Below are 25,439 nucleotides of genomic sequence, written 5' to 3'. Positions count from 1 at the left end.
TGAAATAGTTTGGGCCTGGGGAAAAGGTACTTAGCAGAAGTAATGGATGGAGCTAATTTAAGAAATCTTGGAGGAGGGTTCCTTCCAAATTGCTGGAATGAAGAGGTGGGTGAGTGTGTGTTAGAACTGATGAGGGAAAGAAAGGTGTTGGTTTTCTGTGTTATTTATAAATGGCTTTGACTAGGTGGTTGGGTGCCATCTTGTTTCTCTGTGTTTGATTTAGAGAATATGCCTAGGTGTTAGCGTCATTCCTGAGTCACAGGGTTTGTTTGCAGCACCAATTAATTTTGTGTTTTCGAGTTGTCGTTTAGTACCAGCTGTATACCATTTATCCTTTTGTTAATAAATCATCAATATTTTATTGTTACATTTTCCCCAAATTTTAAAGACTAAATGATGAACTTTTACACTACATTCTGAAGATTGTTGTTCGAGAATCCTGTATCTTAATCACCAAGTGCCAAACTGTCTCTAAAGATGATTTTCAAAAGCTCCTTTCAACTGTGCCTGTAAGTAAAACTGTATTTAATGAGAGAAAAATTCTATCAACCTTCCTTCTCTTCATTTCACTATATTGAGTGGTGTGTGTACACATCCACATTTACACACTACTCTGCAAAGTGGGTTTAAAATAATTTATGAAAGTCAGTGCTAGAAATCTGGACCACTTGAAACACCTTCTCTGAAAACTATTTCCCTCTGCTTAAATGTTCTTGATACATATAGTGTTTGACTCAGTTTACCAGTTTTTATTTGAATTTATTTAGCAAGGATTTTTATCCTGTGTTGTTTTTAATTTTGCACTGTTTTCTAAGCCATCAGTGTTTGACAGAGACTAGTAGGAACTAAATTTTTTTCTAAGGGATTATGTAGAGTCTTGCTTAATGGAGAAGAGTGTGAGGTGAAGCAGAAATATTAAAAGGCAAAAATTCAAGTAAGTATTCTGAGTGATTACTGAGGATTATGGAGTAAAAGCATGACGATCATGATAAATGTGTCAAATTACATACCAAAAGCAGTCACCCAAGAAACTAACTTGGTCTGTTTTTCTGCGCTTTCTCTTTTTGTTTCCCATATTGAAATCTTTTTAAAACACGAGGATTACACTATCCTCCTTTCAGTAGGGTCTAGGTATTTAAATGCCCTTATTTGTATTAAAGGCTGCATCCTCCTGCCTGCGCTATCTGATGGCAGTTCAGAACCACCTTCTCAGTAACACTATTTTGATTAAACCTGATGAGAATGATGACAGTGACAACTCCTTGCAGGGAGAGACATTGAAGGTACAGGTAAACACCAAGCTTTATTCGAATGATGCTTTCTATCCACTGTGTAAAACAGCTTATACAATAAATTTATGTGCATTATATGATGTCAGATTTCACCATTTAGCTTATTTTTTTATGAGAGGAAATGTTAGATCACCATTTCATAGACTTTTATGTTACTGCACAATATTTATCATGTTTGTGACACTCATAGTGTGTCATCTGTGTGCCAGTTGTTTTGTGCCTTTGTTTATTTTCATCTTCTTTTCAGAACTATAAAATAAGGCACTTAGAAGTGATCTCACTTACCCCTGAAAAGTTATATGTAAACCAATGAATATATATATTCATTGAATAATATATACACACCAATGTGTGTCTGTATATATAGATGTACATATGTATGTGTGTATATATATAAATATAAATATATAATGGAGCATAATATTTTAAAAACTTAATGTTTTAGATGGCCTATTGTATTCTCATGATTGGAAGTAACTTTAAAAAGGTGATAGTTTGCTCAGCTTCTATATTAATGATTTAATTTTCACAACTTGTAATTTATTTCATTTTCTGTAATTATTTTTAAATTAGCTTCTATGTAAATGCAATCATTTGTTCCCACATAGCCATTTATAGCAATCCAGAGAATTTTTTTCTTTTTTTTTTAAATAGCTGTGGCTGTTATAATTTTGACAGATGCTCAAGGCTGTTGTTTGCATTGTTCTTTAGAATTTAATCTGTGTGGGACAGCTAGAGAAATCAATACGAATTTTATTCTTCCTTAAAATGTTGACTTAAACACACTGGAATGGAAGGTGTGGGGGAGAAGGAAGCTGTAGTTTTAGCTAAAAGCCATGATAGTTTGCCCTTTTCTTACTCTTTCATGGATAAATGTGATATAAATCATACACCCTCTGGTTATATTTATGAGTTTACCTCATCATGTAAGCAGTTTTTTAAACAGGCAGAAATGCATGAATTCATCATTTAAATTGCTGATACTATTTATTTAACTTCTCTTGCCTTAGTTTCCTAATCAGTAAAAAGGGACAATAACACCCACCTTTTAAGGTTGCTGAGAGGATTAGACACAAGGTATGTAAAATACCTGGCACCATGCTGATGCATTTGATCTACTCTATAAAGAATAGCTGACTTCACTGGTATAACCAATACCATGATTCAGCTTGTCTCAGAATTCAGAATTCCGTTTCTCATGATGATAAAAATATCTTACTAATAACGTCGATAACAAGAACAACAAAACCCAGATAATTCCAACAATGAAAAGAAAGTTTCTTTCATTTCAAAAGGCTAAATTTAATAAGTTCCTAATTAAATCCTGGAAGGAAGAGAAAGAATCTTAGTAAAGGCATAATAGGTTTGGTTGTCTAGTGTTTCTGGGGGAAAATCAAAAACATTCGGCCATGTATTTCACCTAGAGGATTAGTTTGATTGTATTATTTTTAATAGAAAATAACTATAAACATTTCTATGACATTAGTTTCTTAATACATTATTTAGTATTTGAACGCCCATAAATTCTCTAACAGTTCCTTTTTATGTTTACTAGCCTGTAACTGCCTTCTACTATAATTGAATGTTTTTAACATGCCTGTTTTCAAATGTAATGGATTTAAGACTTTAAGAAAGAAGGTCACTTGTGCTGTTTCAGAATGTTGTGTTTTTGTCTCATTTTACTCACCACCTATACATGCGCCTTTTACTGTTCTGTTTTTCTCTTTAGCTATCCTCATACCACCCAAGGCAGTCTTCCACCTGGACAGTTTCTGGGCTGGCCACCAGGAGCTCTCTTGTGCTGGAGGGGATGGGAGAATGCATCTTTCTCCTAGGGACTCAGTGTGCTCCCTGTGAAATACTGCGTATTTCTGTCAGCACTCCTGACTGTAGCCTCCCAGATCAAATTGCCACTTACCTTCGTAGCAGAATGTGCTGCTTTGGGCTTATTCTGGCCACCTCATCCTTTAATGTGGAAATGCATCATAACTACATCATTTCATATTGTCATTGTCATTGAATGCTCATCATCACGCTTAAAAATAACATTATGGTATCTTCTGCCTAGGAGTTAAAGGTCAGTATTTTGGCTCTTGCCACCCAAATCCTGACTGGCTGTGACGAAGTACTGGAAATGCTGCAGCAGGTCACCACTGCCCTCATCAATAGTGACATCACAGATTGTGAGCAGAGGTGAGGGAATACATGAGAACCATGACCTGCTGCCCTTCACAAAGAAGATTTTGTATACAAATGTCAAATCTTTTAGAATGTGACATCAAACAATCCTTTAGCATAGAGTGATTTTTGTGAGAATAGGTTGAAATGGCAAGTGTTACAATACCAAATGCAATCAGATCCTTTAGTGGTGCTTTTCAGTTGCGCCAAAAGCCATCATCCAGGGGTAGCAAATTGTGGAGGGTGGGCAGCCTTGTCTCTGACATTGGGAATTTCTCTTAGCATATTCCCAAATGGACTTTGCCTTGAAGTATTGAACTCGGCACCATGTGAACTTGGTTTCCTCATGGTAAAAACTTTAGGGAGGGAGACATGACTTTGTGATGCAGATAATCAGCTGCTTCATAGAAGATAGCACTGACTTGATAAGATTGCAATTCTTTTGTAATTTCACTTCTCCAAATACAGGTGTGGCCAGCAGAGGGGCTAACCTTCTTTTTTCATAGTAATAATGCTATTGCGTAGTCCTTCCCATTAAGGAAGGGGTTCTGATAGTGTAGTGATTACAAGTCAGACTGCTAATCTCAAGGTCATCAGTTAAAAACTACCAATGGTTACATGGGAAAAAGATGAGGCTTTTTGCTCCCATAAAGATTTACAGCCTCGGAAACAGGGTCGCTAGGAGTCAGAACCAACTCCACGGCACATCACCACCAACAACAACCCATTAAGATTTCTGCTATGGTTACTTTAAGAGATGAGTTGCCGACTGTACTTTTTGATGATTTTAATCTTGGGGGTGTGGATCTGAAGCCATCCTGCAGTGTCATTTTTCTCAGCAACCTTGTTTGTTTACGTGTCCCTGTTTCTTGCCCACTCCTATAGTGCATGGTGGGACTAGGACCAGTATAATTCAGACAATTGCTGTGTTGGGGCATAGTAAGAGGGGAAGTCAGGGATGAGAAGCTGGATTAATGGAAGCCATACAATGTGGAAAATGTAACCAATGTCACTGAAAATACGTATGTTGTTGTTAAGTACTATCAAGTCGATTCCAACTCACAGTGACCCTGTTTAGGGTTTCCGAGAAGCACTTGGTGGATTTGAACTGCTGACCTTGCATTTCAGACCAATCTTGCCGTCCAGTACTTATCCTACAGTGCCACAGAGATTGTTAAATGGGAATATAATTTGCTATGTAAATTTTAACCAAAAACTTAAAATAATTTTTTATTTAAATATTTGTAAGGTCCCTTGTGGTACATTGTACAAGTCTGCCTTAGGAAAGAGGTGAGAGTGTGTGAGAGCCAGGGTAACATGAGGTCTTTTCTGATCCAACACCAACAACCTAGCAGTCTTAGAGAACTGACATATAACACATAGCTTGCTCTGGGACAACACCATACCTTAATTCCTCTAGCAGAGGATGGAGATACTAAAAGTATTGCTCGAAAGAAAAATTTGAAATCTGCCTATCTCTGCCTCCCACATTGAATTGAATTTCTCTAAGCCAGAAATGACTTCACTGTGTGTGCAGGTGCAGTAGTGTTGTAGTCACTCACCACCTCCCTTCAAGTATCAGTACAGCTCAGTGGCTAACAGCTCCCATGCCCAGGGCTTTTTCAGGGAGTCCCACCTAGCGTAGCTATTTACATCCATATAAAAAATGCTTTGAAAGTGATAGGAAAGGTGCTAGCAGTCCTGGTGTTATGCTGCAGGATAAGCACCAGATTGCTAACCACAAGGTCGGTGGTTCAAACCCACCAGCTGCTCCTCATAAACCCAATACAAGTTGCTATGAGTCAGGACCAACTCCGTGGCACTAACAAGAACAGGAAAGGCACTGACCCATTAGCAGGTATCCGGTCACTCTCTCCCTCTGTAACTGCTAATGGTAGATGGTGAAAAATTAGAGGACTAACTTACTATTTTTATAAATGCTTAGCTAGTTCAAGGAAATTCAGTTTGAGAGATTTCGTCAGGTAAAAATAACCATTGTTGTTTTTTCACAGGATTGGGAATTTCTTAGACTGTGTCTTTTCTTGAATTTCTTTGGTAGGTTAAAAGGCTTGGAGCAAGTTACTAAGGCTACTATGCTTGGTCACCTTCTTCCAGTGTTGCTGACTTCCCTGATGCATCCAAACTTACAGACTCTGACCATGGCCGATGCACTGATGCCTCAGCTAGTGCAGCTGGTACTCTATACCAGTCAGGTATGGACCTCGGGTGCCAAAGTTAACTGCTTTTTGGCCATCCCATTTCACATTACCTCAGTGTGCTTTCACTGAAGGCAGAAGAAGTATAACCCTTTCTTTCAAAACCCAGGGAAATAATGACTGGATAAATAACACACATATCATAAAAAATTATGTATGACTAAACTACATTATTGCAGTCTTTTAGCCAGTTTTCATCATCCATATCAGTTCATATGTAGAAATGCTAATATATGATGTGCCATTGAGACCCTAACATTGTATCTTTTTACAATTTTTATTATGAACTACTTTAAGATTTGCAGAGCAGATCATCAGTTTTACATCCCATAAGTTATATGATTTGTTTCTTCTTGATTGCAGTCCCCTCAGTGTACATCACTTACCCACTTCCTCCCTATGTTTCTTGTTTCTATTTCTCCTCCTTTCCCCACCCTTCTGAATTTTGCCCCTAGGTAAATGCTGTCTTTTTTATCTCTAATGGTTGACCGTTCTATGGTGTGCATACTGGTGTGCATACCTCACTAGTGTTATTGTCTACCCCACTGTATATCTATCTATTGCTTAGCTGAAAATTGAGCCCAGGGGTGCAAAATTCAGTTCCAGAGCTGAAGGGTGACCAAAAACTGGAGCTCCGCCAGTCTATGTGACCAATATGCCTTGTCTTTTTTATGATTTTCAGTTTTGTTTCTCATTTTCTCCCACTCTGTCCAGGACTGTCTAATGTGGTCCCTTCTGGAGCAGTTTCAGAGTGGTATCTGGGTATCATCTAGTTTTTCTGGTCTTAAGTTGGTGGAGACTGATGTTTGTGTGGTCCATGAAGTACCTTCAGTTTTCATCACTTTTCTTTCCTCCAGATTGGAAGAGACCAATAGTTGCACCTTAGATGGCAGCTCATGAGCTTTTAAGATCCCAGTTGCTATTTACCAAAGTAGGCTGTAAAACATTGTCTTTGTAGACTACCTAATATTATATTTTGTCTCCTGAGTTCTTGCTAGCTATTGGTTACTAATATAGACATTGTATCCCATTTCAGCAGTAAGTAACATGTCAAGTGGTCTAAGTAGCAAAGCATTTCTTAATGAAGTAGGGCAGACTAGAATTGTAACAAGACGGTGTAAGTGAGAGTTCTAAGTTTAGCTCAAGATAATTAACAGAAAGCACTTTAAGACATGATGATGGTTTTGTGTTTCAGACGGCTTTGCTGCTTAAAACCCAATCTCCAGTTTTTGCTGAGGTGGGCTGTTCCCCATGTGGTGCATCTGACCAGAAGGGCAGGCTGTTCCCCGATGAGAGGTGATGGACGCTGCTTCCTTGGAGAAACCCTGTCTTGTTCCCTGCTGGTGCAAGCCTAGTATGCCTTCTATGACCAGGACTTCTAACCAGGATTAGCTGACTGGGAAAAGAAAGAAATTTGAGGGGCAAGATTTTGTAGATAACTATAGAATTGCTTTGTAGATTTATGGAAACAGGTCAGAAGACATTTCTCCACAGATACAAGAGATTAGTTGAAAACTTCTATACAGTAGTGGTGGGGATGTAAAATATTATGACTTTGGAAAACAGTTTGGCAGTCTTTCAAACTGTTACTACACATACTATATGATGAGTCCTGGTGTGGCAGTAGGATAAACACTAAACACTAGACTATAAGGTCAGTTTGAATTGCGAGGTCAGCAGTTCAAACTTACTAGCTGCTCTTCGGAAACCCTATACAGGGTCACTATGAGTTGGAACCGATTCAATGGCACTTAATGACAACATATGATCCTGCTAGTCTATTTCTAGGTATTTGCCCAGGAGGGAAAAAGGCATAGAATCCTACAAAGACTTGAACATGAATATTCATATCGGCATTAGTCCCAAACTGGAAACAACAAAACTATCCATTAGTAAGGGAATGAAAAAATTATTGTGGTTTATCCATTCAAAGGAATCTTACTCAGCAATAAAAAGAAATGATTTATTGGTATGTTTCAACAACATGGATAAATCTTAAAATACTTGTGCTGAGTCATGCCAGAGCCAATAGCCAAAAAGTAGAAACAACCTAAGTGTCCATCAGCAGATGAATAGATAAACAAAATGTGCATATCTATAAAATGGGGTATTCTTCAGCCACAAAGAGATATGAAGTTGTGATGTGTGATGTGGCAATGATGAACCCAGAAAACCTTATACTTTGTGAAGTAAGTCAGACTCAAAAGGACAAATACTGTATGGTTCCACTTACGTGAAATATCTAGAATAAGAAATGCAGAGACCAAAGTTTACTAGTGAGTCCCAGGAGAAGGGAGAGGGAGAATGAGAAGATACTGCTTATGGGGTAATGGGTTTCTGTTTGGAATGATAAAAAATTGGTTTTTTTAGCAATAGATAGCAGTGATGGTTAAACAACACAGTGACTGTGACAAATGTCACTGAATTACATCCTCAGGACTGGTTGAAACAAGTTTCTTGCAATATATATTTTGCTACAATTTTAAAAAAGAGAAGCCAGATCCTTCCCTCCCCCTGTATTATATATTTCCAGTTATATAAAACTCTAGAAAATGCAAACATACGAATCTGTAGTGACAGCAACTAGATTAGTAATTTCCTGGAGGGAGAAATGAGGGATTCAAGAGGTGGGAGGAAACATCACATAAATATACATTTGCAAAATTTACCATGTTACTTGAAACAAAGTAGAGTATGCCAGTATTATCTCATTAAAGCTATCTTTAAAACAATTAGCCAGGATGGAAGGACATACTTCAGAATTTAGGAAGTTAGGACATTTCTTTAGAGCACTGCTACCCAGTTGAACGTTTCACAGTGATGGATATCTATGCTCTTGCCCCATAGAGTCTCATGGCCACATGTTGTTAGGAGCACTTGTTATATGGCTGGTGTTCAATAACAACATGAAAGAAACTGAAATGAGTTTTTGGTTTTGTTTTCATTGTAACATAATAACAGAAAGGAGGAACTGAATTTTAAATTTTATTTAAATGAAATGTAGATGGCCACAATGGAACAAACCAGAACAGAAACTATGAAAACCCTTTTCTTTAGTCAAAATTACAGTGAACATTTTTACTGTTGTGTATACTGGAGGTTTCAACAACTGACTTGGAGATATCAACAGAAGGAACTTTCACAGGACAGTAATCCTACGGGACTCAGAAAGGGGCCAGTCTTAAATGTCTGCAAATATCTTCTTTTCTGAGTAATTCTAAATGAGATTGAACAGATCCTTTCCTGCCTGTCAATTGGGCTTCTCCCTTGAAAAAAGTGGGGGAAATGCAAATATAGTGTTCAACAGCAAGAAAGAAAAAGCGAATTTAAATCAAGGGATTTTATTCATGCTTCTGATCACTAGTGGCACCAGACACAACATTTTCATGCTGCATGCTGTGGAAAATTCAAGAACATTTTCTTAACCTTTTATATTTTGGTACGTACACATTTTGTTTCTCCCTTCTGTACAGCTAAACAAAATCACTGTCTCTCTCTCTGTGTCTCTGCTTTTAGAATGCTAGAAGAAAAAGAAGAGCCTGGCTTTCTCACTGGCTTAAAGATTCCTGCTCCATGGGCTGCTGGGAAGACTGTGGAAACAGTACACCCTGTCAGAGACAACTATAAATTTAAAGAAACTGTCCATATCCCTGGAGCTCGCTGCCTGTATCTTAGATTTGATAGCAGATGCTCTTCACAGTACGATTATGACAAAGTAAGCAAGGATTGCTCATTCTTGTTTCCACCTTTAGTAAACTGCTTTCTTAGATGCTTCTTATTTTTTTCTTTGCTTCTAGGCACCATTCTTGACTTATTTCCACCCACAGATACTGCTAAGGACTTCACTAAAATAATGCATTGTAAGGTAGTGATTGAGGGAGTTAAAAAGCCATCACAATGTCTGCAGTCTAAGAACAGTGTGTTAAAGACACTTTGAAAATATACTTTTATAAGTTTTCAAAAAGCATTAGCTGAGTTCAGGAAAATTTCCCTTTTCATACTACTTACATCCTGCCTTCCCTCTGTGCTTGGGATTCTGTAGATATGTGCTGTCTATTCATGTAGAAAAGTAGTGCTGACTGTTCATGTGAAAAGGTCCTAGAGCCCAATTGTTGAGGCTTCTCATGAGTTGGCTATTTAGAAGAGTAGTAGATGTGCCTAGGATCTGGTTTATGTTTCTTTGAATTATTTGTTTGTATTTGCTATTCTCTGGGCCCACATAGATTTTGAGAAAGTGTAGTTTCCAACCTGATGGTTCAACAATTAAGTAAAAGGAAATGTTATAGTGGCTGATATATTTTATTTTGATTTCTAATCATGTTGGACTTAACAAGGAAAGTGTGAAGAAATTGGGGTAGTAACACGAAAGACAAACTGGAGGATTATGTAGTAGCTTTAGACATATGAAGGATTGTTTTATGTAGATTGTTTACTATCTGTTATGTCTCCTCTGTGAACTATGTAAAGGCAAGTGTTTAAGATCCCATCACATGAGACTTTTAGGTTAAAATTAAGAACTTCATTGCACATAATATGAGATGATGAAAGACACAGCTGGACAAATTATAGGATCTTTTCCCCATAATATAATATTTTAGGATAGATGACTGGAAGGGCTTAACACTTGCCCCAAAACTTGCCTTAGGTAGAGGCAAGAGAACATACAAGATGGCCTTAGGTGGGTCTTTCAGACCATCTGCCTCATCTCATGAAGCGGACATGGAAGAGGCTGCCAATTTCGTTGGTGTCATTTTGTTTCTCCTTTAAAGACAGTAATTTGTATCACCTGCAGTAGACATTAGCGTTAAGTGATGATGAAGCGCAAAAAGGCTTCCTACATGAATACAGTAACATTTACTTTTCCTGGCTGGTATCAGCAAAAGGTCCCAAAGGGTAAGAAAACACAAAATGAGAAGGATCCAGGGCTAAAACTGAAACTGTCAGATCCAAACTTAGCTCTTATCCCATTCAGAAGAAGTCAGAGTATATTAGAAGACAGGATTGGTGTTGACTGAAGCCACAGCTTTTTTTTTTTTCCTTCTGCAAGTATTTGAATGCCAAGTAGTCTGTGAGTGTTTCTCTGACACATTAGAAAGTTTGATGGATTGCTTATAAATGAACAGCCTTCATTGAAGAAAAGTATTGATTCATGAAAACCAACCCAAGAAGCAGCGGCCCCTTTTCTTACTCAAAGCTGCCTCTCATTTCTTTTTTAGCTATTAAGTAACAATCTAAGACTGTTTGGCTTATTTTCAATTTGTTGCATTTTAGAATTCTTTTATTTGTTGATTAATTTTTTTGGTGCGTTTGTTTTGTTGTTGACAGACATCTTTTCATCAGTATTTGCTCACTTCCTTGATTTTGGGGAGGACTTTAGGAGGCAAACTATACCTGTAATTAATCAATGTTATGTGCTATTAATTAGGAATAAAATAGCTATTTAAAAATAAGACATGTATGCTAGCTGAGTATAACTTTTAAAGTGAGATCCTCAAGTCAATTACATTGTATTATATTAAAATATTTGTTACAATGTTTACCCTATGGCTGCCCTAAAAACACTAATGGCTGACTGCATTCCAACTGGTGTCAGTTGTATTCTTAAAAGAAAAAAGAAACATTAGTTATAATGGCACCAGTACCTGATTATAAATGTTTTGTTTTTTTTTTAAACAAACATTTCTTGCAGCCTTTTTATTTGTAGATGTTGTTTTTGTTTTTCTTTTACAGTCTAACAGTATATTTTCTGTTTTGAAGTTGGTGATATATGCGGGGCCTAACACAAACAGTAGGAAGGTTGCTGAATATGGCGGCAATACACTGGGATATGGCAGCCGTAGTGTCTTAGGAACTGGCTGGCCGAAAGACTTGGTGAAGGTATGGTATCCAGTCATAATTATTTGCTAGAAAGGAAAACTGAACTCTTAACGTGCGTCATGGGCCCAAGTATTAGCTAAAATTGCAAGGAAAAACCATTGCCAAGGGACTTGACTTCTGTTGAGGTGGGACTGCCTTGTCCAGCCTGTCAGATCATCACTTCTGTTCAGAATGCTTCCCCCTTCCTTGGTAGGGCATCAGAGGAAAATGGTGTTTTCCTCCCTGCCCATAATGAGGACTGCTAGTCCTTTCCTACTGCTACTTCTTCTCTAGAATGCCTAGAATCACAGGACCATTGCCATTTTAAAATGTGGAATTAATTTCAGATGCCTCTGGGGCCTTTGGATCTGTTCTCAAGCTAATGAAATTTGGGCCAGACCTTCTCATTTGGACCCTTAAACTACTAGAAAATTCATGTGAACCGTAATGCCCACTGAAACTTGAGATCAGTTCCTAAGTGTCCTCTGACCCTTTATTTTACACATGTTCTGTTCCCTCTGTCACCCAGACATAGACACGTTGCCTCCGATCCTGCCAGCACCACGCTCTTAACTGTGCTCTGGTGCGCACTGCATTGCGTTTCTCACTCCTGGTGTTGCTGATATGACATAGCAAGGCTGCCCAGCACTTGGTCAGCATTCTTCCAGAGGACTAGCCCTTAGCCTGCAGTAGTGTCACATGAGGTGATGAAGAAGAGAGGGAGGAAGGAGGAATAGAAATCTGAGGGATTTATTGGAAACATTACTCAAGATTCAATTCATCATTATTCTGGTCCTGCTATTGAGCTGTTATGCCTCATTTCACAGATGAGTAGTGCCAAAGGTTCCCTGTTCAGGAGAGACACCTAAAAAGTTGGTGTCTCAGTGAGAGAGGACGGAATCTGAATTTGCACAGTGAATGAGAAAATCAGTGTGATATTGCTACAATCCTTTTGAAAGTGAATCACAAAAATTCATTGCTCTTTTTAATATTGTCTTGTTTTTAAAGTGTACTTCTCCCCCCTTAAATTTTAAGGTGGAAGGAGATACAGTCACCTTCTCCTTTGAAATGAGAAGTGGCCGTGAACACAACACTCCAGATAAAGCTATGTGGGGCTTTGCTTGCACAGTTCGCGCTCAGGTACTTGAATCTAACCACTGTTGTGGGCAGAATGTACTTTCTCCTGTGTGCCTCAGTTATATGCATCATATTTGCCTGGAAAATGGGGCAAAATATGAGCCACTCTTTCATTCATCTTTTCCATTTGGCAGTAGTCAACCATACTATTTCTTTTTATGGGATAAGCACTAGCTGCAGCCTAAAACCAGTGTATCAGCACAGAAATGATCCACCGGTAGGGGCTCCGTCTTCAAAGCCTGGACAGGTGCCCTGACTCCAGCATCTTCCCATAGGGCGAAGAAGCCTTGAACACTTAATAGTAAGCACTGGGATTCTGGGTTTTAGGAGTAGTAGGAGTTCTATTAACCCCTCTAATGGCCTGGTTTTGAAAACTTATTTTAGACTGGAGGTTGCTTAAATTTAACCTAGCTAAGAATATCTGGAGTGGAATTATCTGCTAGAATGTAAGCTCCATAAGGGCAGGGACCTTTGTTTTGTTCTCTGATGTATCACAAGCATCTAGAACAACATCCATGTACAATAAGCACTCAATAAATAATTGTTGAATGAATTCAGTATAGTAATTGACAACATCATGAAATAGTTTCTACACATCAAGGCAAATTAGAAAGTTACCCAAAGAATCTGAATTTCTTGCATGTGATTTTTACTGTTTTTAATATATGTAGTCTTATTGGCTCTTTTCCTCCAAGAGTTTTATTGAGACTTCAAGTCATTTCCTGTACCACCATCTGCTCATGATGTTGGGTGTCATACATGTGTATTGTAGTAATGACACTTGCTGCTGCTCTGTGAAACCCTGTGGTTGGGACAGTGCAGCGTGGGGCAGCACAGGTGGACATTCACACTGACCAGTATGGTATACCCCTGTCTGCATTGTAGGAATCTTCGGAGGATGTCTCAGGAGGCTTGCCCTTTCTGGTAGACCTGGCTCTAGGTCTGTCTGTTCTAGCTTGTTCCATGTTAAGAATCCTGTACAATGGACCAGAAATTACCAAAGAAGAAGAAGCCTGTCAGGAGCTACTGCGGTCCAAACTTTTACAGAGGTAACAAAAAGACTCACACTGAGCTCGTTTTACTCAAAAAGGATAAAAGGACTTCACTGTGGTCACCTGCTTTTAGAACGTTTCCCAGCTGCCTGGCAATCCCAAGGGAGTCCTTGTGCCTCAGAAGTAAGATGAAAATCAACATCAACTTGTCTGTGGTCCTTACTTTACTAAATGTAAAATTGCAGCCTTGAACTGCATCAGCGTTTTACCAACCCAAATATTCTATAACTCGATTAAATACAGTATAACTAAATTAAAGGATTCCCCAAGGATGGCGAAAGATGTGATAAAGTCAGTACAGCAAAATATTTGTTATTGTAGAATCTAGGTGTCAGAATATTGGTCTTAGCGATGTCATTCAACCTTTCTGTGTCTTTAAAAGTCTTCATAATGAAACTCTGGAGAAGACATGCTTTCATATAGTGCACATTTTTCTTCAGCATATGGAGAAGGTTTGATGAAGAACTCAGCACACAATCTGATGCTTCATGTTTTGTTAAATCTGAAGGATATGACTGCCCCATTTCTGTTTGCTTAGGTGCCAGTGGCAGGTGGAAGCCAATGGAGTGATCTCTCCTGCTCTTACGCCAAGCCCCTCACCACTGCCTCTGACCATAGAGGAAGACAGAGAATTCACCTACCCCTCTGATGTCCTTGTTCCTCCTGTGGGAAACTATTTTGACCTGCCCCGGATCCGACTGCCTCCAGGAATCATGATAAAGCTCAGGGAAATTTCTGGGCGTGCTAGACCTCAATTTAGACCAAGCATAAAGTATGTTGCTTCATAGCATTTTCTTATTTCACAAGAGACTTTAAACAGTTGAAGAGGGTGTATATTTCTGCATGTGGGCAATTGAATGATACTTTAATTTTATGTCTACTTAATGAATGCTGAACATGTATGCTGGGTTGCCCACCATTGGGATTCTAGGTCAGTGATTCTCAAAGTGTGATCCTTTATCCCACAGTAGTAGCATCAGAAGAAACTTGGAAAGAATTCACGTCTCGGGCCCCATTCTGAATTAGAAACTTTGGTGGTGCTATCTAATGATCTGTGTTTTAACAAGTTTTCCCTGTGAATCTGATGCGCACTGAAATTTTACAAGTTCTAGGTTTATCTCTTCTGTTAGTTTGATCTTCTACTAATAGTTGGCCTTACTTTTGGTTTCCAAAGAGGCGAGAGACAATGCTTTATATTTGATGTCTAGAGGGATAGTGAGAGGTTTGTAATCTAGAATGCGAAGTGTTGAAATTATAAATGTCTTTGTGGTTTTCTGATTTCATATAATCTGCTTTGTGAATAAAAAATGGCCATCTAAGAGAGAAACATTTAGAGGCTAGATGAAATTTAGAGTGAAAGAATACAGAAACACCATTATTTTCAGTCCAACAGTCATATGCATGAAACACCACACGCCACAAAACCATGTAAAATGAATTGGTGGCTAAATGATGTGGCGCTGTAGGATAAGCACTGGACTGCTCACCCTAAGGTCGGAGGTTCAAACCTGCTACTGCTCCTCGGAAACCCTATACAGGGTCACTATGGTCACTATGAGTCAGAACTGACTCTAGTGCATGTAACAACAAATGGTGATAAAGATCTTTTACTTTTCAGCCTTAGACTTGTTCTAATTATGATAGGATGCTAACTCGAAATATACAAATCATAGAAATGAAACCTCTAATTTTGATTATCAGCTAATTTATTAAAGTATTGTCAACTTGTGAAAGCCATTATTCTGTTCACGTAATAAAGATGCGGTGAATGTATTTAGCATATATTTAAATCAAAGCCTACTTTTTAAATACTCTGTAAACTGTATTATTGATGAGTTGAGAGCATGTTGCACATCTTTACTGTTTTCTGTTGTAATCCCAGGGAAGTGATTCAGCCAGATGTGATGGAGGAAATGGTGGTATCCTGTGTTATTAAGCATTTGAACTTGGTTGATGCATTGCAGTCCCTAATAAATTTCCAGTATCAAGAAGAACATGCCGAGGAATATGATTTATTGTGTAAAATTATGGGCGAGACCTTTAAGAAACTCAATGCCATGGAGAGACAGCTACAGGTAAAGAAAAGCTAACGTACTAAATTCCTTTTATTAACTGTTGGAATAATGTATGTTTTTTTGTTTTGTTTTGTTTTTTTAATGTATGTTAGTAATTACTATTATAACTAGAATTTCTGAATTCTCAGATGACACTTCTTCCCCTCTCCCCCTTTATTTACACAATGTTTTATTTTAATATGTATCAGAGTGTTGCCGAATTGGAACAGAAATGGCAAAGTGAGGTTGATGAAGCCATGCAGGGGAAACTGGAGAACAACATGCCTTTCTTTTATGATTACCATTTTAATGAGGTGAGCAAACTGTCCTCTCATAGAGGCATTACTATTTATAGAGTAAAAGTATGCCTCACATGTGTAGAGATCAAATAATGTCACAGCCTAAAATATTGCATTCCCCAAAACATGCTCATTCTTTAAAAGGAGTTAAATGAAAATTGAGTAGATCAGCATGTCAGTAATACAAAAAATAAATTACTCATTAAGTTGTTTTCTAATACATTAGTTGTTTTATAAAGAATCAAAAGAAATCATTAGTATTAGATTTTGCTTTCAAGACCTAATAAGCAAAAAAAAAAAAACAGTTTTTCATTGTTAAAATACTAACTAAAAAAACAACAACAACCTATTGCCATTGAGTTGATTGCAGTTCATAGTTACCCTGTAAGAAAGAGTTGAACTGCCCCATAGGGTTTTAAAAGCAGACTACCACATCATTTTTTCATGGAGCAACTGGTTGGTTCCAATCATCAATTTTTCACTGAGCAGCAGAGCACTTTAATGACTATGCCATCAGTCATTAAATGACTGACAAATGTGCTTCAGGCATAGAAATATGAACCAAAGGTGGCGTTTTTTTTTCTCCCCTGAAATTTTCTGTTCTGATTAACATATGTACAGTAAAACTTGGTTTTTGCAGATCCTGCATACCATCTTTTCTTGACTTTTCCTTCTTTAGAACAAAATGAAAGAGCTAGAACTTTTGTGTTCAATGAAGGAAGTCTCCTTTGATGGAAATGATCTTGAAAACATGGTCCTATCACTGAGGTTAGTGATATTGATAATTACCTAGGGTTAATTTCTTACCTTGATGCTCAAAGTACAATACAAAGATCTGGTCTCTTAATAGTTTTTCTTTTGTTCTTTTATGAATTCACTCTATATCTTAGAGTTTGAACTTTTGGTCATTTGGAAGTAAGAAGATTTGAACCATCAAAAGTTAGCATGTAGGCCTGAGAAAAAGAAAATTAAACTGGCCACAGTGTATAAAACACTTCTCTGCTTGGATGGGGAAAGGGAAACTGAGGAATGTGCTTGTGAGGTTTTGCTTAGTTTCCCTTCTCTCTTGTTCATATCCTTTGTAATGAATACAAACACACACACACATAAGACATTATTTTTGGTAAGCTAGAGAACAACTCAATGTGCATTAGCCTTTCTTTACAGGGAGAAGTTCCTCCAGGAAGTGAATTCTCTTATTCAGAAACCCTCACACCCACTGGCTAAAACAAAGACGTTAGTGAAGAGTCTCATGAACCGAGCTGAGCTGTTGCTGCATGTCACCATCGCAGCCCAGTCAGGCCTCACAAGAAGTATTTCTGGGACACCTGCAGAAACCCCAGGTACGATGTGGGGGAAGTCCTTCCCAGTCTTTTTGGTTCCCATCTTCTCAAAGAACACACCAACTACTTGGAAAAAGTTACTTTTGTGTACTGGTAGACAGGAAAAGAAAGGAAATGTCAGCGTTTTTCCACTCAAGAAATAACTTATTTTTGATTGAATTCATGTGGCACTTTGTGTGTCAGCTAATAAGCTGAAGTTGCTATGTAGCAACATACTTTTTGCTTTGTCTAAATTGAAGTCTAGCATACCCAGAAACTTCCCTGAGCTTTATCTTAATTCCTGGAGACAGCCAGATCCAGGACAGATCAAAATAGTTTTCCACAGGAGGAACCAGGATATCAGATATTTGTTGGGGGCATCACAGGACCCAGCCAAATTCACTGCTTGTCCAGTCAATTTCAACTCAACTCATAGCCAGTGACCCTCTAGGACAGAATAGAACTGCCCCACAGGGTTTCCAAGGTGATAAATCCTTACAGAAGCAGCCTGCCACATCTTTCTCCCACTGAGTGCCTGGTGGGTTTGTACCAGCTAAAAGTTTAACCACTGAGTGCCTGGTGGGTTTGTACAAGCCAAAAGTTTAACCCTGTGCTACCAGGACTCCTCCCAGGATCCCAGTGACATCTGTTTTACAATCTAGTGCCCTTTATTTTTAGTTTATGGTTTATCATTTTCATAGTAGCATAGATAATTAATCAGCATTGTGAATCTTATAACATTATTTTCTTTCTCTTTACTTGACATGGATTTTGTATTTCGTCTTTACCAATTATGTGGAATGGCATGAATTTTTGAGAATTAACATTTCTTGTTTACATTTTAATTTTTAATGTGAAAATGTATCTCTTAGGAAAACCAATGAGTGTTCCTACTTAGGGTAGGGTCCATACACTGAGTGGAACCCTGAGATGCTAATTCTGAACTTGAGGAAACAATTGGTATCAGCATGTTCTTAAGTGAAAGAGTCTGTATATTCTAGTCCCATTGCCTGATGAACAAATTTGTTTTCATCCCAGCTGATCACCTAACACTCTTCTTCTCATTTGGAATCAGAAGTTTAAGATGATCCCAAGCGTCTAACTCTAGTGATAGGATGCTGCTCCCTGCTGAGTGTGCAGCACAGTAACGTGCCAGGATGCTGATCTTTAAAATCAAGCTGGATGGTTTATGAAATTAGATGAGTTTTTTTACTTTTCTTTTAAAAAGCCAATTTAATAAAAAGATTTTTAGTTTTTGCAAGTTAAAATTGATTACCTAATATTTAGGATTTAAAAAAATTTGTTACTGTGTGCCATGGAATCAATTCTGATTCATAGTGACCCTGTATAGGGTATACAAGGAACAGATGGTGGGTTTGAACCACTGACCTTGAGGTTCAAACCAACTTTGCGGTCCAGTGCTTTATCCCATAGCACCACACCAGGAAACCATCAGTGTTCTGTGCTAACTAGATTGGTAGCTGAATGTTAGTAGAAGATACACTTGGATTGTTGAGTCATTCTGTGTTGGCTTTAGCTTTTGCTGTAAATCCTTACAAATTGGATAGCAAAAATGGTAGCCTTTTTATTCCTTTCTTTTCCAGCTTGTAAATCAGCTTCTGAAACAAAGGTGATCTCACATGCTGTCCGGCAGCCTGTTTTTCTTCGCAGCATGTCGGCTCCTTCTGACCTGGAAATGATTGGTAATGAAGACTTGGAATTTACTAGAGCGAATCAGAGGTAAATGGCTAATAGCCAAGGTTGGAGTTCCACATGCAGCTGAATACATTCATCCAAACAAACCCCCTGAGCTTGTCTCTTTTGTTGTTGATCTAACACTGTTTTGTCTCTCCCCATACCCCTTACCCTGAAGGCGGCGCCACGTGACCAGCCACCGCAGTAGTTCCTTTACACTCCTTCAGTCTTTAGCCATTGAGGACAGCAGGGACAAACCCACCTACAGTGTCTTGCTGGGACAGTTGTTTGCTTTCATCGGTACCAACCCCGACCAAGCTGTATGTCACATTTTGTTGCCTATAGATGAACTCACAGCACAAATGGCCCAGTGACAGTTGAAAGGAGTCAGTGTATTTCCTTGTTATGCATTCCAGGTGTCCAGCAGCAGTTTTCTTTTAGCTGCACAGACAAGGTGGCGGCGAGGAAACACCCGCAAACAGGCCCTGGTGCACATGCGGGAACTGCTGACGGCCGCCGTGCGCGTAGGAGGGGTGACGCATCTTGTGGGCCCAGTGACGATGGTCCTTCAGGGAGGACCCAGGTCAGTGGTTTCTGTCAATGTATGCTATCCTGTCTAGAATAGGCAAAAGCCATTCCAAAGGCCAAAACATAGGCAGTAGTATTTGCTGACCTTTTCCCCCCAAATACTGTATTTTTGTTTTTATAAACATATGGTACATAGTTTTACAAAACACTCAGTTTATATAAAAGTCTATTTACTCTCCTGCCCTGCTAAATTCCAATCTGTTTATCACGAGCTTCTTACATCAGTGGCACATATACGAAGAGCTATTTGCTTGATACACTGTTAAATGCCATGTAATCGGCTGCCACTCATAGTGACCCTGTATAGGGCTTCTGAGAAGTGACTTGCAGTTCAAACTGACCTTGTGATCCAGTGCTTACTCTACAGCACCACACCAGGACTCCTTCACACACATTATTGTTGTTGTTAAGTGCCATCAAGTCAGTTCCAACTCATAGCAACCCTGTGTAGAGTTTCTGAGGAGTGTCTGATGAGTTTGAGCCACCTACTTTGCAGTTCAAACCGTCCTTAAGTTTGAGTGTTTATCCTGTGGACTTCTTCATACACATGTGGTTGTTACATGCTGTCGAGTCGGTTCTGAATCATAGTGACCCCTTATAGGGGTTCCAAGGATTGGCTGGTGAGCTTGAATCACCAACCTTGGGGTTCAAACCGACCTTGCACTTTTAAGCCACAGTGCCACATCATCTACATAGGCATGTATAATTATTTTATTTTATTATTTTTATTTAATTAAAGTCATATTATGAGCCCTAGTGTGGCGCTGTACCATAAAACACTGAACTGCTAACTGCCAGGCCAGCAGTGCAAACCCACCATCTACTCTTAGAAACCCTATACAGGGTTGCTATGAGTTGGAACCGACTAGACAGCACACAAGAAGATCGAATTATACATATTCTTCTGTAGCTCATGTTGTTTTACTCAATATATCATGGATAGCTTTACCTTTTCATGTTAATACATGTAGATCTACTTTGTCATTTTTAAGAAGTTTTTAAATTTCCATTCGGTATTGTTGTTCTTTTTCAATGCTGTTGAGTCTGTTCCAACTCATAGCAATCCTCTATAGGGTTTCCAGGGAGTAGCTGGTGTCTTTGAACTGCTAACTTTGCTGTTAGCAGTCCAGAACTTATCCAACAGCAAATAGATGTTCCTCTTTTTTTAATTTAATGTATTCCCTACTGATAGGCACATCGATTCTTCCTTTTTTGTTTTGCATTAACAACAGTGCTGTAGTTAGCATTCTTCTACCTCTGTTTCATGATTTGTCTTACTGGATCAATTTCTCTAACAATTTAATTGTAGATGTTGAATTTGAAGGGTTTGGTTTTTAGTTTATTCCTGAGTTGTTATTCTATACTAGTTTTTAGACTGGGCTTCAAAGATCTTCAGGTAAGAGTTGAAAAGGTATTCTTCTCCAAGTCTGTGTCCCAGACTTGAACTGCCAGAGGCTACTTGTTCCATGTTGTGTTTTTGCATTGGGAAAATCCTGTTTCATATCAACTTGTTGCTAGCAATCTGAGTATGCATTTAAAAAAGACAATTAGCTAATCTATCTGGGCCTTGGTTTTCTGCTTAGTCAAATTACATTTGCTATATTCAGTGTTGCGTGGATTATACTAGAGAAAGTCAAAAGGTATTGCTACAAAATCATAGAAGCCTTCATTAAATAAAAACCTAAGAATGTGAAGCTGTTGTTTCTCAACATAGTCTCCTTTAGGTCTATATATTTCTGAAGGTGATATTTCCATCTCTTTATTTCTTCCCCAATGAATTCTGCATGCTTTGATTTATATCACCTCAAAATGGCCATTTGGCATCCTTCAGGGACTTAAATCCTATACCTTTTCAGTGTTCTTTGAGTTGGGGAAACAAAAGGAAATCTAAAAGGGCAAGATCAGGGCTGTAAGGTAGAAGGAGTAAGGTTTTTCAATAAAATTCTCATAGGACAGACCAAACTACCCTAGAACAATGAGCAGTGTCGTGATGGGAAAATTCCTCAGCACAGCTTTCCTGGCCTTCTTCTCACCAGTGCTATTTTCCATTTTCCCAAGACTTGTTCTTAATAAGCCCTGTGATTGTCCTGTGCCCTTCAAGGAAATGTATCAAGATAACCTCTTTGAAATTCCAAAAAACAGTTGCCAAAACCATCTGAGCTCACCTCTCTACCTTGAATGTCCTAGCAGATCCCCTCAGAAACCACTGTTGTGATGCAACTGTTTTTGTTGTTATTTTTTTAAGACACCCTAATAAGGAGCTCTGGTAGCGTAGTGGTTATGAATCGGGCTGTGAACCGCAAGGTCAGCAGTTCGAAACTACCAGCTGTTCCGCGGGAGAAAGATGAGGCTTTCTGCTCCCGTAAAGATTTACAGCCTCGGAAACCCTGTACAGGATCGCTATGAGTCGGAACTGACTCCACGGCACATAACAACAACAACAGCAATGAGTGTATTGCTGAGGGAACTTGTCTGCAGCCCATAATAGATCATAGATATATCTTTAAACACATTTTGTTTGGAACAACCCCATACATGTATGAGTTGGAAGTATGGTAACAATACTATTTGACTTATCCTCATAGATGTAGCTGAAGCAAATGTGAGTGCATTATCAAATAAGCTGGGAAATGTTGGGTGCCATTTTCTTGTTCTTGAAGATACCATTTTGTTGTTGTTGTGTGCTGTAGAGTCTGTTCCAACTCATAGTGACCCTGAACAGAGTTTCCAAGGCTGTAAATCTTTATGGGAGCAGAAAGCCTCATGTTTCTCCTGCAGAACAGCTGGTAGTTTTGAACTGCTGACCTTGCGGTTTGCAGCCCGATTTGTAACCACTACACTGCCAGAGCTCTGTGAAAATACCATAGACTTGTCTTATTAAAGGTTCTGAAAAGTCTTGCAGTCGATAAACCTGTTTAACTTTACCAAACCCTGATTTCCACGACTTTTAAGTGTAGTCCATTGTCTTTGAGGCATTTCTAGAAATTCTGCCCAACAGTTTTCTGTAGTCCTGCAGATTGAAAAACATTCAGTTCCATTATCTCCAAGATTCACCTTCACTGATCTTGACATGGTTCAGGAAGCCTGTGGTTTTGTTTCTGTGTCATAGAATTGAAGAACTTACCTGTGGTGGAATGGTTGAACAGGTTCAGGAAGCCTTCGGAGAGACCATGACCTCTGTAGTGTCTTTGTGTGCTCGGTACCCTATTGCATGTGCAAATAGCATCGGTCTCTTATGTACCATACCTTACACCAGGTAAGCAAGGAAATACCTTTTATTGTGTGTAAGTTATACTTCAGTGAAGTTGATTAAATATTTTAGTTAAAAAAAAAATGCATTTAGGCATTGATTGTCTAATGAAGTTATTAATCTGACTAAACAAATTGGCCTACTGACAGACACCTAAAGCTGCTATGTAAATTCCTGATTATGGAGTTCCTGCATCATTTTATGGAGCCATTAAGAGATTACATTATACTCTGAAGAAGAACAAGTTTGAAGGAAAATGAAAGTTCCCTAGGACATTACTTATAATTTAGCAAAAATAAATAAATAAAAATAAAAATTCATGTGTACACTTGTCTTCTTAGCTTGCTTGATTCATAGTTTAGAAATGTCAAGCACTCAGGCTATCATTCTTTGAATTCCCTTCCTATGAAATATACATCATTTTTACTATTATGGCAACCTTAAGTTTATGCTATTGATTTTTATTTTGCTGTTCTATATGAACAACCAGTATTTGTGGTCCCTTACTTATAAAGGAAACCAACATGAGTTTAAAAAGCTTGTGTTTAATTGTACATGATAGTATCTTACATTTTACACAGAGAACTATAGAGACATGTCTTATGCCCCTTTGGTAACCTGGACCTTCAGGGAGAGTTGTATTTATTTCCTACAACATTTTCCCCTCTGCCTAGGAGTGAAGAGAAGTGCCTGGTCCGCAGTGGCCTTGTCCAACTCATGGACCGACTGTGTAGCTTGAGTAGTCAGACTGAGTCCAGCTGTAGTGAAAAACAAACCAAGAAGCAGAAGGTAGCCACCATGGCCTGGGCAGCCTTCCAGGTGCTCGCCAACCGCTGTGTGGAGTGGGAAAAAGAAGAAGGTAAGAAGTATGTCTAGAGATTTCTTCTATCCATGTACTTAAAAGTATGTGCATTGGATGGAGATGTTGTTGTTGTGAAGTGCCGTCAAGTTGGTTCCGACCAATAGTGACCCTGTATAGGGTTTCCAAGGAGCAGCTGGTGAGCTTGAACTGCCAACCTTACAGTACAAACAGCTTTGCAGTCTGGCGCATTAACCCACAGTGCCACACCAGGACTCCGGATAGAGAGAAGGGGGAGCTAAGTGAAATTATAGACTAAATTAATGACTTTATGAGGGCCTTTCATCAGTATGGTTCTGTGAAAACCAATAACGATTGCATGACATGATACAGTGTCCTTGCACCCTGAAGCTGTATACTGGTGCTGGTTGTTCATTGTATACCGTGGAGTCAGTTCTGACTCATAGCAACCCTGCATGGGGTTTCCGAGGCTGTAAATCTTTTCGGGAGCAGAAAGCCTCATCTTTCTCCTGTGGAACAGCTGGTCATTTCAAACTGCTGACCTTGAGGTTAGTAGCCCAACTTGTGACAGCTACACTACCAGAGTTCCTTGAAGCTGTATACTAACTCCAGAAAATTTTTTCTGGTCAGTACTGCCAACAATCTTCAAATAAATGTTTTTATGAAATGGTTTTTCAAGGTTGTATTTCTAAACTGTGATTTTAGTTACCAATCCAATTTGAAAAGATTCTGTTCATATGCTAGAAGCTGAAGAAAAACTTTGTTCTTCCCTTTAAGACCTGGTTCAGTGAGTGAAGTAGAACATGAACAAGGATTACAGTAAAACCAAGGTCATAGTCAAGGTGCATACAAAGTGCAGTCTCACATAGTTAATACGTATGAGGAGATTCAAAAAGTTCATGGAAACATGGAATTAAAAGAGAGTGGAATTTTTCCATGAACTTTTTGAAGCCTCCCTCATACCTTATTGTATACAAATTATAGTACACTAAGTATAAATACTACAATTTTTAAATTTGGTTTTTGGACTGATATTATTAGTATTGTTGATAAGTAGCCTTGGAGTCAGTTCTGGCTCATAGCAACCCTGCATAGGGTTTAGTAGTTGGTGGGTTTGAACCACCAACCTTTCAGTTAGTGGTCCAGTGCTTATCCTACAGTTCCAGACACTTAGAGTTCCATTGTAAATGACTGACTATGGAATTCTTATATCATCACATGTGGCTATTAGGGATTATATTATACTTTGAAAGTGGGTAACTCAGAGAAACCCAGAAAGTGGGAAACTTTCCAGAGTAGGTGATGTATGAATTTTTCTTGAAGGAGTGCTAGATTCAAAGATCCAATCCAGAGCTCCTGGGAAGTTCAGGAAATGGTAAATAATCTGTGTGGCTTGTACAAGGGATGCTTGGAGCTCCCTGGAACTACATTGAAGATAAAAGGATTCCAAACGGTCTTTATATTTGAGAAGAGGTCGGTTAGGAGTTAAAAATCAAGCTGTTTTCATCACCAGTAAAATCATTCTTCCCATTCAATCAAAGTGTGTTCCTTGGTTACTTATGGATAAATTATATTGTTTTAATTAAGGACAGTGTTTCCCCCTCAACATTGAAGGATTTTTCAAATAATTGTTAACTTTCTTATGTGCGGATTTTATCTAACACTGAGGCACTGAATGGA

General features: G+C 38.6%; 1 protein-coding gene across 1 annotated transcript in view; it reads left to right on the top strand.

The window, feature by feature from the left end:
• Window positions 1–25,439, top strand: part of HECTD4 (HECT domain containing E3 ubiquitin protein ligase 4) — a 139,619-nt gene that overhangs the window by 37,781 nt on the left and 76,399 nt on the right. Inside the window, exons 15-33 of the mRNA XM_006870461.1 lie at window positions 389–509; window positions 1,161–1,289; window positions 3,361–3,485; window positions 5,530–5,683; window positions 6,882–6,982; window positions 9,203–9,401; window positions 11,444–11,563; window positions 12,551–12,682; window positions 13,565–13,728; window positions 14,270–14,503; window positions 15,614–15,806; window positions 15,995–16,099; window positions 16,764–16,852; window positions 17,252–17,427; window positions 19,011–19,146; window positions 19,280–19,421; window positions 19,518–19,684; window positions 22,799–22,945; window positions 23,614–23,798. Coding sequence (XP_006870523.1) covers window positions 389–509; window positions 1,161–1,289; window positions 3,361–3,485; window positions 5,530–5,683; window positions 6,882–6,982; window positions 9,203–9,401; window positions 11,444–11,563; window positions 12,551–12,682; window positions 13,565–13,728; window positions 14,270–14,503; window positions 15,614–15,806; window positions 15,995–16,099; window positions 16,764–16,852; window positions 17,252–17,427; window positions 19,011–19,146; window positions 19,280–19,421; window positions 19,518–19,684; window positions 22,799–22,945; window positions 23,614–23,798 — 2,819 coding nt within the window. The remainder of the gene's footprint in view (window positions 1–388; window positions 510–1,160; window positions 1,290–3,360; window positions 3,486–5,529; window positions 5,684–6,881; window positions 6,983–9,202; window positions 9,402–11,443; window positions 11,564–12,550; window positions 12,683–13,564; window positions 13,729–14,269; window positions 14,504–15,613; window positions 15,807–15,994; window positions 16,100–16,763; window positions 16,853–17,251; window positions 17,428–19,010; window positions 19,147–19,279; window positions 19,422–19,517; window positions 19,685–22,798; window positions 22,946–23,613; window positions 23,799–25,439) is intronic.

This window comes from Chrysochloris asiatica, unplaced genomic scaffold (genome assembly GCF_000296735.1).
Source record: "Chrysochloris asiatica unplaced genomic scaffold, ChrAsi1.0 scaffold00142, whole genome shotgun sequence".
Classification (NCBI taxonomy): domain Eukaryota; kingdom Metazoa; phylum Chordata; class Mammalia; order Afrosoricida; family Chrysochloridae; genus Chrysochloris; species Chrysochloris asiatica.
This window is presented reverse-complemented; position numbering and strand designations above follow the sequence as displayed.